The 13,462-nt window shown below is 52.3% G+C and overlaps 1 protein-coding gene across 1 annotated transcript in view; it reads right to left on the bottom strand.

Moving 5' to 3' along the window:
* The window catches only part of LOC114888977 (signal transducer and activator of transcription 5A-like), an 18,269-nt gene extending 9,871 nt beyond the window's left edge, over positions 1–8,398 (bottom strand). The window contains exons 1-5 of the mRNA XM_029211681.1: positions 8,264–8,398; positions 7,311–7,465; positions 6,851–7,007; positions 5,631–5,720; positions 2,525–2,743 (exon numbers count right to left, since the gene is read on the bottom strand). Of these exons, the coding sequence (XP_029067514.1) occupies positions 2,525–2,743; positions 5,631–5,720; positions 6,851–7,007; positions 7,311–7,438 (594 nt within the window). The 5' untranslated portion in view covers positions 7,439–7,465; positions 8,264–8,398. The remainder of the gene's footprint in view (positions 1–2,524; positions 2,744–5,630; positions 5,721–6,850; positions 7,008–7,310; positions 7,466–8,263) is intronic.
* Between the last annotated feature and the right edge of the window lie 5,064 nt (positions 8,399–13,462).

The following is a 13,462-nucleotide window of genomic DNA, read 5'->3' as shown; positions in this document are numbered from 1 at the left end:
CTGCTAGAATTATCCCCCCAACATTTACTCAACAGCTGCTATGATTCAGGCAACGTGCTAGTCTCAGGGTACAGAAAACACTGACAGGGCAAGGTAGGAGGAAAGCTTAAGTAGTTAAATTAAAATAGAATCTTAAAAATTTAAACAATTAAAAGGAAGAACAGAGGAACAAATACTGAAAATGGACAAAACAAAATAAATATTAACATGGGGACCTCAATTGCTATTACATTAAATATTAGTGGACTAAACACCTTAATTAAAAGCAAAGATTGTCAGAATAAATAAAAAAGCTGGACTCAACTATATGCTGTCTACATTTCAAATTTTAAAAAGCATGGATAAAAATACGTTTCTATTTAAAAATAGAATAAGAAGGCTGGAGGAGTAATACTAATATCTGATAAAGTAGATTTCAAGGCAAAGAGTGTTACGAGAACTCAAGAAAGATATTCCATAAGTATTAAGGTGTCAATCAATCAAAATGACATAATTCTCAATGTATATGCATCTAATAACAAAGCTTCAAAAATACATAAAAGAAATATTTACATAAATAATTGGAAAATTACACAATACTATAGGAGATTTTGATACCTCTCTTTCAGCATCTGATAGAACAATTAGGCAAAAAAGTCAATAAAGATATATCAGTGATTCTTAAAGTGTGAACCAGGGATCCCTGAAGGGTTCCTAAGACCCTTATAGGAGGTCCACCAAGCCAGAACTATTTTCATAAAGTTATAGGACCTTATTTACCTTTTTTTCTCTTATTCACTTATAAGCATAGAGCAGAGTTTTCTAGAGGTAACAAGATATGTGATGTTACAACAGATTGAAAGCCAGCTCCAGCTATCTCCTATTAAGCCTAACATTAAAGAGATTTGCAAAAATGTAAAGCAATGCCACTCTACTCACTAAACTTGGTGTGGGTTTTTTTAACTTTATTATGTTAACATCATATATTATGTTATATATGTTAACATTATTGAATTTATTATTGCTATCTTAAAATAAAACAACTTCAGAACATACATTCAAGTCCACAAAATACATTCACCAACACAGAGCATATGCTGGGGCATAGAACAAGTCTCAATAAATTTACAAGAAGAGATCATATAGAGTGTGTTCTCTGACAACAGTGGAATTTAACAATGAAATGAAAATGAAATCAATAATGATATGACATCTAGAAAAACACCAAATATTTGGAAATTAAACAATATACTTCTAAATAGTATATGGTAAAATAATTAATCAGAAGAGAAATTAGAGAATATTTCAAATTGAATAATGAGCATATAGCATATCCAAAATGATGAGATGCAGCTAAAGCACTGATGAGAGGGAAATTGATAGCTCTGAATATATACATTAGAAAAGAAGAAAGGTCTAAAATCAATGACCTATGGTTCTACCTTAAGACACCAAAAATAGAAGAGTGAAGGAAAAGGCAGTTTGATACTTCTTGTTCTCACTAGGATGGGGTGGTACAGCTCTGGGATCAATTTGAAGTGAAGGAAGATGAGCCACATTTCAAGACTCTTAAAAGTGTACCTGGGGTGAATTTCTTCTGAGTTAATTTTTCTTTCCCTACACCCTTATCATGGCAGTCACTAGCAAATTATAGACCTAGGAGACAGGAGAATTTTCCACTGTCACCTCCTCCTCCCATCTTTACCTCCTATTAGGCTCAAGAAGGGGCATTCCTGGAGTTCCACCTCTCCCCAGCCTGGTTCAACCAGGGGACTCCCAACCTAAGTCCTCCCTTTGACTGGGGAACACTTTGTCCATATTCATTCATTCATTGATTCATTCATTGAGATATTCACTGAATATTGGTTAAAATATAGTGATTTTATGACATATCTCTAGTTAAGATCCAGTTCTGCAACTTGCAAGAAATCCAGGCCAGGGCTTCTCTGGTGGCGCAGTGGTTAAGAATCCGCCTGCCAATGTGGGGGACACAGGTTCAAGCCCTGGTCCAGGAAGATCCCACATGCCGCAGAGCAACTAAGCCCATGCGCCACAACTACTGAGCCTGCGCTCTAGAGCCCGTGAGCCACAACTACTGAGCCCGTGTGCCACAGCTACTGAAGCCTGTGCACCTAGAGCCCGTGCTCCACAACAAGAGAAGCCACTGCAATGAGAAGCCTGCGCACCACAACGAAGAGTAGCCCCGCTCTCTGCAACTAGAGAAAAGCCCACGCGCAGCAACGAAGACCCAATGCAGCCAAAAATAAATAAATAAAATAAATTTAAAGAAACCCAGGCCAAATTACGTGTTCTCCTTGAACATCAGTTTTAACATCTGCAAAACAGGAATAATACAGCTACCTATTTTTTAGGGCTGTTGTAAAGGTTGTAGTGAATAATGCATGCAAAGGTTTTAGCCTGGAGCCTGGCCCATAGCAGGGGCTCCATCACTGGGAACGTTACTCCTCCCAAGCTTTGGATAAGGTTCTGGGGAGACAGACGTGGATCTAGCCCCAACCCTGCAGGAGTTCACAAAGTGGTCTCATTCCTGTCCCCCAGACACACGCTGCCCTCCCACACCAGCCTCACCCTGGATCCTCAGGCTCTCTTGATACTGGATGATGAAGTACTCTTGAGTCTGCTGCAGCTTCTTCAGCTCATTCTCTGTGTCCTGTGTGACCAGTCGCAGCTCCTCAAGTGTCTGGTTGATCTGAAGGTGTTTCTGGGACATGGCATCAACCAGGATCCCAGAAGAAGAACTACCCTGGAGACATATCAGGGGAGAGTGTGGGCAGCAGTAAACTGGGCAGTGAGGATGGAAGAAAACCTCAGGCCCTGGGGAACGCCAATACTACAGACACCAGATGCCAGATCTAGAATAAGAAGGAAGGGTACTTTGAGTCAGAAGGAGAGTCATTTGCCAGAATGGGGGTGGAGGAAGAGAAACAGGTGACCTGGCGGACTATGGCATCTTCATAAAGCATGGAAGAAACTTCTATTGCAGTTCTAACCTCCACCAGAGTATCCCACACAGGGTCCATCTGAGTTCTCTCTGGAGAGACTAGAACTCAACATGTCCCAGGAGTCACCTGGGTTTTCCTACTAATGATGATGACCCCTCATTTCGTAGTCATTCGCTGACCTGGTGCCACGATGCCACCTGTGCTAGGTGCTGGGAACACAGTGGGGGACAAGGCTGTGGGAACACACATCGTCTGTGTCCTCCCTCAAGACCTTGTGACTGAGGGAAGCGGGTGAACCGCTCACAGGTGGCATCCTGGAGACCCCAAGTGAAGTGACAGGGGAGGCATCCACAAGGGCTTTGTGGATCCAGTCATTTAACTAACCTGGTCGGATCTATTCCTTCAACCAAGTCTTTAGGGCCTTTCCAATGACCTGCTCTCACAATAAAATCCAAACTCCTTCCACACCCTCCACGGCCCTAGCCGATAGCCTCTGCCTACCCTACCCGCAGCGCCACTGCTGCCCAAGCACACCAGCTACTTTCTGTTCCTGAATACATAAGCGTGTTCCTGCCTCAGGGCCTTTGTATTTGTTGTTCCATCACCCTGGAACATTCTGGCACCAAACCTTCCTGCTGGCACTTCCACTGGCACCTTTTCAGAGTGACCCTCTCTGATGAGCCAATTTAAAATAGGACCTCCCTTACCGAAGGTGTCTTTTTCTTGCATGTTCTTTCTTTCTTTTTTCTTTTTTTTTTTTTTGCGGTACGTGGGCCTCTCACTGTTGTGGCCTCTCCCGCTGCGGAGCACAGGCTCCGGACGCGCAGGCTCAGCGGCCATGGCTCACGGGCCCAGCCGCTCCGCGGCATGTGGGATCTTCCCGGAACCGGGGCACGAACCCATGTCCCCTGCATCGGCAGGCGGACTCTCAACCACTGCGCCACCAGGGAAGCCCCTTTCTTTCTTTTTTTAAATTTATTTATTAATTTGTTTTTATTTTTGGCTGTGTTGGATCTTCGTTGCTGCTCATGGGCTTTCTCTAGTTGAGGCAAGCGGGGGCTACTCTTCCTTGCGGTGCGCGGGCTTCTCATTGTTGTGGCTTCTCTTGTTGCAGAGCACGGGCTCTAGAGCGCAGGCTCAGTAGTTGTGGCACACGGGCTTAGTTGTTCCGCGGCAGGCGGGATCTTCCCGGACCAGGGCTCGAACCCGTGTCCCCTGCATTGGCAGGCGGATTCTTAACCACTGCGCCACCAGGGAAGCCTGCATGTTCTTTCTTGTCTGCCTCCCTGCACTAGGATGTGAACTCCTTAAGGCCTAGGACCTTGTCTGTCTTGTGCACCACAAAATCCCCAAGGCCCAGGACATCAGAGGTGTTGAAGAACAGCTTGATGACTGGGACAACAATTATTTACCCCCAACCATGACCTGCATCGTAGGCATGTATTTCTTAATTGCAGCCGAACTCATCTGTACATTTACAGATAGCTCTGTAATTGCACCAAGTCAAGAGTTGTAGCCGTTGACCCTCTGTGACCTGGCTTTTGCCCAGTTGGCTCCCTTCTCCCCAGTAGCACTGAACACTTACAGTTCTTCGAATGTCATGAGGTGGCTCGCGCCTTCCTGCCCTCACATATACTGCTGTTATTTTTGACTAGAAAACTCATCCTGCCTCCTTCCTCCCTCTTTCCCCACTGTAGTTCGGGCATCCTTTTCCTCAGGACACCCTCCCCTCCACCAGCCAGCCTGCCCCAGTCTGAGTTGGATCCTTTTTCCAAAGAGGCCCGCTTAGCACTCAGCTGACAACTAAAGAATCTATCATCGCCTGAATTCCCTTTAGGTGGAGACCAGGACTTTATCTGTTTTTCCCGTCCTAGTCCAGTGTCAGATGCACAGCAAGACCTGAATAAACGTTTACTGAATGAACTCTCAAATTCTTGAAATCAGTCTCCACCACCAGTAAGTTATAAGTATGACTTCGCTCCGGGCACTAGTCTGTGGTCTTTACCTGTGGGATATCATTTCATGAAATTCATTTTGCTTTATTGCAGATAATATACCATTTGTACCATTGTCCCAGCAATGTCTGATGCCTTTATGATTTCAGAACATGGGGGACGAGTCCCTGCTCTGCCTCGCCAGGCCTCGCTTCTCTGAGCTTGCCGGGTTACTTCTTCTGACATAGACCTCGGCTCTGCTTCCCCTCATAAACCACACCAGAGGATATTTCTTCTTTTGTCTCCAGCCCCGTTTATTGAATGACAAATCTTTCCCCTGGTGATGTGTAATGCCATCACTGACTGACATAGATTGCATCTCCTGACGTGTATGTGTGTTTTTAGGGCTTCCTTTTCTGTTTCATTTGTGTTTGTCTATCCTTTGCCCACATAGTATCACACAATAACCCTAGAGAGTAGATACTGTGACTGTCCTCATTTATAATAGAAAAAGACAGAGGCTCAGAGAGGTTAAGTAACTTGCTTAAGTCACACAGCTAGTAAGCAGTAGAGCCAGGGACTGAAGCCGGGGAGTGGGGGTCGGGTGTCAGTCTACACCTGCATGTGATACTGCCTCTCATACTCGCCCGTGTCTTTTATTTCTTTGGTGCTTTCTCATGCCAGTGTTTATAAAACATATAAAAGCAGGTAGAAGGACTTCCCAAAACCTCTCCCCAAACCCATGGACACTCACATTGTTGGCTTCTCGGACCAGCCTCTGTTCATTGTACAGAATATGGCGGATGCAGCGCACCAATTCCATGGGGCAGTGGTCATACGTGTTCTGAAAGAATCCAACAGCAGCTGCCAGTGGCCATCCTCTGCTCCCACCATGACCATTGCAGAGCCACGCCCACCCCTTCCTCTCCTCCAGCCCCTGCCTCAGCTTCCTCTGGGAAGCCTCAGGAACTGTCACCAGAACCTCTATCTCTCCTTGACTTGATTTCCCCTCGCAGATCTTCATATTTGGTTTGCAGTGCATTAGAAACAGTTTACAAAGCACTTCCAATCTGCCATCTCCTCTGACCTTGTGCATCATAGAAACCCTATGACATAAGCAGAAACTGTTATCCTCATTTCACAGATGAGAAAACTGATGCTCAGAGAGATTAAGTACTTGTCCAGAGGCAAACGACTGAGCAGATGACTCAAGACCCAGGGCATCTAATGCCAAGGTCAAGGTACTTCCACTATAGTCCTGGCCCTGGGTTCCTGTTTTGCTCCCCTCTTCCCACCAAGTTTCTCGTGTTTCCTGCCTCTTCTGGGATGGACTTTTTATTCTTCTGACACCCTGCTGCTGGTATTTAAGAAGGGCTCTCTAAATATTCAAGTGAGTTCCAACAAATGCTCAACTATGATTACCACCCTCACCCCTTTCCTGCTGCCACAAAAACTCCCTCTCTCCCCTATATTCCTTCCCCCCGCATCCTCAGGTGAAGGAGAAGCTACACCTTACATCCAAAACCTTAATTCAAGGCTCCAGGACAACTCTGTTCCTCTTGCACGCGACTTCAGCAGCTCTTTGAAAAGCCTTTAAAAGAGCCGCAAGAGGGATGTGTGGCTGCCTCGTTGCCTCATTTCTAGAACCTGTCAGTATTCCTTTCTCTGACAACAGAATCTTGACTTGCTCTACCCCCATCCCTTCTGCTTGATCTGCCCAGAATGCAGTTTCACCCATCCCCCTTCTCTTGGGGACAAACACGCCCCACCTCTCGCTTTATAATATGCTAAGGGGAATCTGACAGGTCTGATTTAGAAAGAGGGGGTGGGGGAAATCGAAGCACAGAAAGGTTGCCCATAAGCTCAGGGTCATACGGTGAGTCAGTGGCCAAACCAGGAAAAAAACCAGGGGTTCTGGTGCTGGAAAGAGAAGGTGGACACCACACCCTGCAGATGCCCGGAGCTCATACCCACCTGGAGCTGCGTGGCATAATGCCCCAGCTTGATCTTCAGTAAGAACCCATCTTCCCCTACTTGGTGCTCAGCCTTCTTCTGCAGCTCCTGCACCAGGCCCTCCAGGAGCTGGGTGGCCTGGGGTCGGTCCTGGGGATTGTCCAGGTCGATGGCATCCCTTGGGGCAGGGCAGGAGAGAGAAGCCTACTATGGTGCCTCCTTGGGCATGGAGGTCAGGCACCAAGAGGGACGTGGAAATCCAAGGCTCGTGCCCACAGGACTTGTTCCTGGCAGCTCCACAGGCACCAGAGTCTAGAAACATTCCCTCTCCAATCCCAGACTCCCATTTCCCTGTTCCCCTTTCCCAAGGACACCGCCCCTTCTGCACAGAGCGGGACAGACAGGACCAGAATCTCACCAAACCACAAAGAGGAGACCTAAAGGCCAAGGGGCCTGGATGGCACCAGGCAGGGGCACCTACCACGGCTGGCTCTCGATCCACTGTGCTAAGTAATGCCGGACCTCGATGGGGAAGTGCTGCCCATACAGCACCTGCATCTGGCGAAGTGCATCTCCCTGCAGCTGTTGGGCCTGGATCCAGCCCGCCATGTCCGTTCACCTAGCGCGAGCAGAGGGCTGAAGAGGCGCCTCCTTGTTAGAGGCGAGGGCTGGGCCTGCCCCTGGCCCTGCCATGCCCACCCACCCCTGGACCGCGGTCAGGCCCGGCCCCTCCCCTCCCACAGACACGCTTTCCTGTGCGGGAAGAGAGAGGGTGAGGAGGGGAAGGCCGCCCTTCCCTCCAGCGAGGAACCCGCTGAGGCTTGGGGAGGGGCTCCCGAAAGGCAGGTGCCCTCCCCCTCTTCCTCTCCCCTTGCCCCACCGGGGCTTCCCCGGGGTGGGAACAGCTAGAAACTGAAAGAGAAACTTGATGGCGGAGGCCCACGGGCCCTCTGGGGAGGGCTGCAAGAATCCCCCCACCCTGCTTCGAACCCCGAGTCCCCATTTCTGGGAACGGGGGATATTCCAGCCCAACGTTTGGGCAACGCCACCGACGGTTCCCACTGGACGGCTCTGTCACCGTAAGCACGTGGCTGGGGTTAAGGAGAGAGGGCTGGGGAGACAGACACTCCCTCTCTTGGGCTGCGTCCCCCAAGCTGTGCCCCGAGGTCTCCCACTGTCCAGTCCGACAGCGCCCCCTGCCCTCTGCCGGCGAGGATGGCGTCCACCCTCGGCCCCCTCCCTGCATCAGCGTCCCGCGTCCCTCGTCTCTCGTCCGCGCTGCGCGCTGCGCCGAAACTCCCTCTCGGTCCCGGGGACTGTCCCCTGCACCCCTACGGCCGTCGGGCTCCGGGTCCCGCGGTGAGGGGGCCGGGGCAGCAGCCAGGGGCGCCCTCTGGGCGCGCGCCGCCGGGGACGCGCGGCCGGGCCACCCACCTGGTCGCGCAGAGCCGTCCGGCTGCGGGGCTGACGCTCGCTCCCTGCCCGGGCTCCTGGCGGCGGCGGAGGCGGTGGCGGCGGCTGTTACTACAGGAAGGAGCCGAGAGCAGCGATTTCCTCCTCAAAGGTCAGCTGCCTCTGATAGACCATACACAGCGCGCGAGCTCTCGCCAACACCCCTCCCAGCCTCGGTCGCTCTCTCCCTGCCTCCGCCCTTGGTGGCTAGCTCCCCGGCGAGTGCACAGCGGCGGCGGCCGCGGCCGGGCCCCAGGCAGCGAGGCGGGGCTGGCGCCGAGCACAGGGGCTGCCCCGATGGCCGGGTCACCCGGGAGTCCCAGCCAGCCCTCGCCGGCGGCCCCGCGGAGCTGCCGCGGACCGTGCTGAGCAAGAGGCGCAGGAGTGGCTGGAGGATGAGGGTGGTAGGGCTGGGAAATCCCGGGCTCCGGAAATCCCAAAGCAGGGCCTCAGTTTTTCTCATCTGTAAAAAGGGAGGAGGGAAGGGTTGGACCAGCCTTCCAGCCCTGGCGTTTGTCATCTTTTGAGTCTCTAGATTTAAAAAGTTTAGCGTGTGTTTGCGTGTGTGTTTGTGTGGGTTGGGGACACAGCTTTTGTAATCTCAGAGACAAAGCGTATTGAGGGGAAAGACTGGGGATTCCAGAGAAGGCAGCTCACCCAGGGGGCCCCCACCGCCCCTCCTTCCATCGCTCCCACCACTGTGCACCCCCGCCTGCAGTAGAAAAAAGAAAGAACCTTGGCAGGCAAATGTTTCAACCCCCTGAAACTATGCAGATAAGAAATGGAGTCCAGAGAGGGGAGGGGGCTTGCGTAGGGTCCCACAGTGGGCACAGGGCCTAGTCCACAGCCTATGGTCTATACATGATCCTGCCTCTCCACTCACCCCAGCCCAGTCACATCTGAGGCTGGTCCTGTCTTCAGAAAGTCCAGGGAGGGGTGTCTTGAATCGTCACAAGCTTAGGACTGCCTATATGCCTTGACAGAGCAGGGAGCACCTTCCCTGAGCCTTGCCTGGGTCCCAGCCCCCTCCCTGAGAGCCCCCCTACGGGGCCTGTGGAGTTGGGCAAGGCTGCCCTGGAAGCCTTCCATTCCCTTTACCCAGCTTCCCTCTCCTCTGGGGCCACCCCCATGCCTGGCAGCTGGTATTGGCAGCACCAAGGGAGGGGCCAGTCTGGCAGCCCACTCAGGGCCGGCTGGGCCAAGACCTCATGTACTGGGGGCAATCATTCTCCTCTCCCTCTCTCCCTCCCGCCCTAATTCCTTCTTGGACCTGCCCTTTTCTCTCCATTCCTTCCCCCCCTTCATGTGCCCCCCCATCTTCTTACCGCTCACTACTTCCCCACTTTCATTCTTTCACTTCAGAGAAAACCCGAAGTTTAAGGCTGCAGAAGCTGGATTGTCTCCCCTTCCCACCCCCGACACACTTCCATGTGTGGTCACGGTCTCAGTTGGCAGGATCGCAAGGAAAGGAATTGAAAACTGTAAAGGGGTTCAAGGAATTGGGGAAAACTTGCTCTAGGGAGGAGGAAGCACAATGCCTCTCCCTCTTTCCTTCCTCTACTCTGTGCAACGGATCCAGCAGGGGAGGGTCTGACACACAGCTAGGGGCTCACCTGGAGTGACAGCCAAGTGTCAGAGCTGGAAAAAAAACGTAAAGATGATTTTACAAATGGGGAAACAGAGGCTGGAGAGGGGAAGTGACCCGGTCAGTGTCACAAGGACACAGTGGGTCGGCCCGATGTGGCACCTGTGCCCTCCAGCCTCTCACTGTGAGCAGGTGGCTGAGTCAGTCAGTGGGAGCAGATTCCTTGAGTTTCCAAGTCCTCTGAGCCATGTCTGGAAGGCAGAGGACCACCCTTGCCATGCAACCGCATCTGGGCATCTGGAAACGGTGGGATGGGGATGCCAGCTTCAGAGTGGGGGCCCTGCCTCCCCACTTCCAGGCAGTCGCCTCTCCAGCCTCCTCCCCAGGGCCTGCTGGGGCCTGCTGCTCCAGCTGGGAGCCCTGCGCACCAAACATCTGGCTGGATGGGACTGGGCTTGGCTAGGGGGGTGGGTCCTCCTGGGTCCTAAAAAAAAGCTAACATTGGGGTGCCCGTGAACAAAACTGGAGGGATTGGCCTAAAAGGGTGTGCCCCAGTGCCTTCAGAGCTCTCACATGCCCCCCCTCTTCCCCTTGTGTCCAGTGGCGACAGCTGTTTCCCTGCACCTCTGGATCTCTCCCCATTTGGCCTCTCTGTGAGGCCCTGAATTCGGGTGTCCTTTGTTGCATGTTTCTTCCTCTTGCTTTTTGATTCTCCATTTGATTCTTTCTCTCTAAGTCTCTGTCTGGGTCTCTGTTTGATTCTGCCTGGGTTGCTCTCCATTTCTTTGTGCCTCTGTTCTCCTTTTGAGATGCAGTGGGAGGGGAGGAGCTTTGGAGCTTTCCCAGGATGGGCAAAGGCCAACCAAGAGAGTGGAGGAGGGAAGGGTGTCAGCGTTAGGCTGGGGGCAGAGGTGACTGTGGTTAGGGCTCCGGATAACGCAACTACCCGGAACTGTCAAATTTGGGGTTTCTTTTTGCTTTCAGTCCCCTGGTTTGGTCTCTGCTATTTCCCACCACAAAGCAAAGCACCCTGGTGGTTTTACGGGCCCAGACTACAGAGGAGCAAACTGAGGCATAGAGAATGGGGGGTTCAGGAAGATCAGAAACCTCCTCGTGTCTAGACTGAGCTGGGGTCCCAGGCTGCCGCCCCTAACTGCCTCTCATCCCCAATTCCAAGTCACAGCATTACGTGGGGAATGAAGAAGGATTAAACAAAATTCTCACAGGAAGACAGTCCCCAAAAGACGACTGGCTGCATTTTAATAGGAATCATAATACTCCCCAGCCTAGTGTGTAGTTCACACTCTATGCACATGTCTTGAACTGAATTATGGCATATTCATGGGCACACGCGGTTGAACTCTTCAACTCAATTGATCTTTGCGACAGCCTCGAAGGTGGGCAGAACCAGAATTTTCCCCTCTGATCAGTCCAGGAAAGTGTCCTGTCCACAGCAGTCTGGCCAGTAAATGCACAGCTGGCACCAGGATCCAAGTTGCCCGGCTCTGTGGGCAGGATCTCCGTACAACCTTTTGTAATTTTCCCTACCCCGAGCGCACACCGTAGTCTTCACTCTAGCCCATGGTTGTTTTGTGGCACCAAGCGTGGCGCCTCCATCGCTACGCTGGTCCCTGCCCCTGCTCTGTTGAGTGAGGCAGTGTGACCTGTGTGTTACACAGAGGTGGGTTTGAGTTATACAGGAAGGGAACAATGACCCCAAGTCCTGTTTCTGGCCCTTGGAGACCAGGTTAGCTGTGTGAAGGAGGCCCTGCTGATGCCCCTACCTTGGGGAGAACGGATTGAGGTCACGTTGACCTAACCGTCCCTGGGGGTGGGGGGAGATGGTACAGAGATGCCTTTGTCTCCTCTGCTCCAAGTCCCTTATTAAGGAGAGTTCCTGTTGTGTGGGAGCCAGGGGGGAGGTGGGGGGTGAAGAGCCTTCCCAGGAAAGCTAGAGGTGTTCCAGGAAGTATCTCTGTGCCCCAGCAGAGCGGGGATGGCCAAAGCTGAAGCCCGTGGGCCCCTAAGCATCCTGCTTCACCCCCACCCTGCCTCTGTGGGGACCTTCCACCTCCTCTCCAGCCCCCACCCTTAAGGCTCCTGGAAGGGGGGACCACAAGCCTATGCTCAGCACATACCGCACCTCCGAGACCAGTGTCCCTGCTTCTCCCGGAATCTCCTCACCCTGGTACCTCCCTATGGAAATGCCGCTCATTCCTGTCCCTGAAGACAGAGTGGTACCTAGGGAGAGTGTACATGCGCCGTGAGGAATTCGGCGTGAATTCGGGTCCCGGGGCAGCCTGCCCACCCTTCCTGCCCCGTCCCCTGTCCTCTACCACTCTTCAGGGAAGTCAACTTACTGTGACGTCACCAAGGGAACACGAGGCCTTTCAGCCTGAGGCATAGCGACCGTCCTCTGTTTCTGGGAACAGAGTGAAGGGAGGGGTGCGGGACTGACCCAGTGAGTGGGAGGGGGAAAGCTGGCCTTCCTTTGCCCAGCTGCCCTGTCCACCTGCCTTGGGAAAGAAGCTTGCAGGACAGGGAGAGGAGGGGGTGAAATGTCTGGACTGAGCACACGTTCCCTAGTAAGGAAGGCAGAGAGGAGTCCACCTTCCTGGCAGCAGGGGTAGGCCCGGGAGAGAGAAGAGATGGGCCACGAGCACTGAGCTGGGCAGGTGAGGGACCTGGTGACTGGCCTGAGCAGCCCTGGATCAGGTCTGGCTCCCATCCTCATTCCCAATAACTACCAGGCCTCTCTTCCCGCTGAGCTAGTTTCTCCTCCTTCCAGCCCAACAAGAAATCTTTTGTGTCTTAGCCTGCCCAGTATGGACCTCAAGCCCTCTGGGCATTATGTGAGAGAGGGGTTGTGCATCTCCTTCCCCCCCCCATCCCCCATCACTCTGACACTTTTCTTTGTTATGACCTGAGGAGGTTCCTTGCTCTCTAGCCCTGTTTCCCGTTGTTCCAGTTTATTGCAGGCACAAACCCACCCACATCTTCCCTGCCTGCTCCCAGCCTCCAGAATCAGCTCCCCAGCCCCAGAAGCCAGTGGGGTATATGAAGTCAAAATGACTGGCCCAATGCCCCATCCCCTCCTTATTGGCTACCGGCCTGTTTGCTGCTGTGATGGACCCCAAACACCAGCCTTCCCTTCGCTCTGTGCTTCAGCCATGCAGTTCCCCCAACGCGCTGACCTCTCTCAACTCCAAGCCTTTGCTGCCTCTGTTGCCTCTGCCTGGAAGGCCATTCCTCCCTTAGCCATCTGGTAACATCGTCCTCGTCTTTCATAGGGTCAGTGTGGCAGAGGGGAAAACGCAGAGGTTTTGGCCATCAGACGCTCAACAGATAGGAAGGGCCTCAGAATGGAGGTTTGTCACAGCCAGTGGATCAGAGGGGGCTCTGTCGGTGCCAGGGCTTGATTCTGCCAGACTGTGGGCAGCAAAAAGAGCTGAGTTAGATCTCGTTCCAAATCCCAGCTTTGCCAACTTAGCAGCTGTGTGACCTGAAACTACTTTACTTCTTTGAAAGGCAGACCTGGCTCTGCTGTGTGACTCCAGGCACATGAGTCTGCCTCTCTGAGCTGAGTGGCCTCTTTT

This window comes from Monodon monoceros, unplaced genomic scaffold, assembly GCF_005190385.1.
Source record: "Monodon monoceros isolate NGI ecotype Baffin Bay Population unplaced genomic scaffold, NGI_Narwhal_1 Super_Scaffold_9, whole genome shotgun sequence".
Taxonomy (NCBI): Eukaryota; Metazoa; Chordata; class Mammalia; order Artiodactyla; family Monodontidae; genus Monodon; species Monodon monoceros.
Note: the sequence above shows the minus strand (reverse complement) of the source record. Positions and strands in the feature narration are given on the sequence as shown.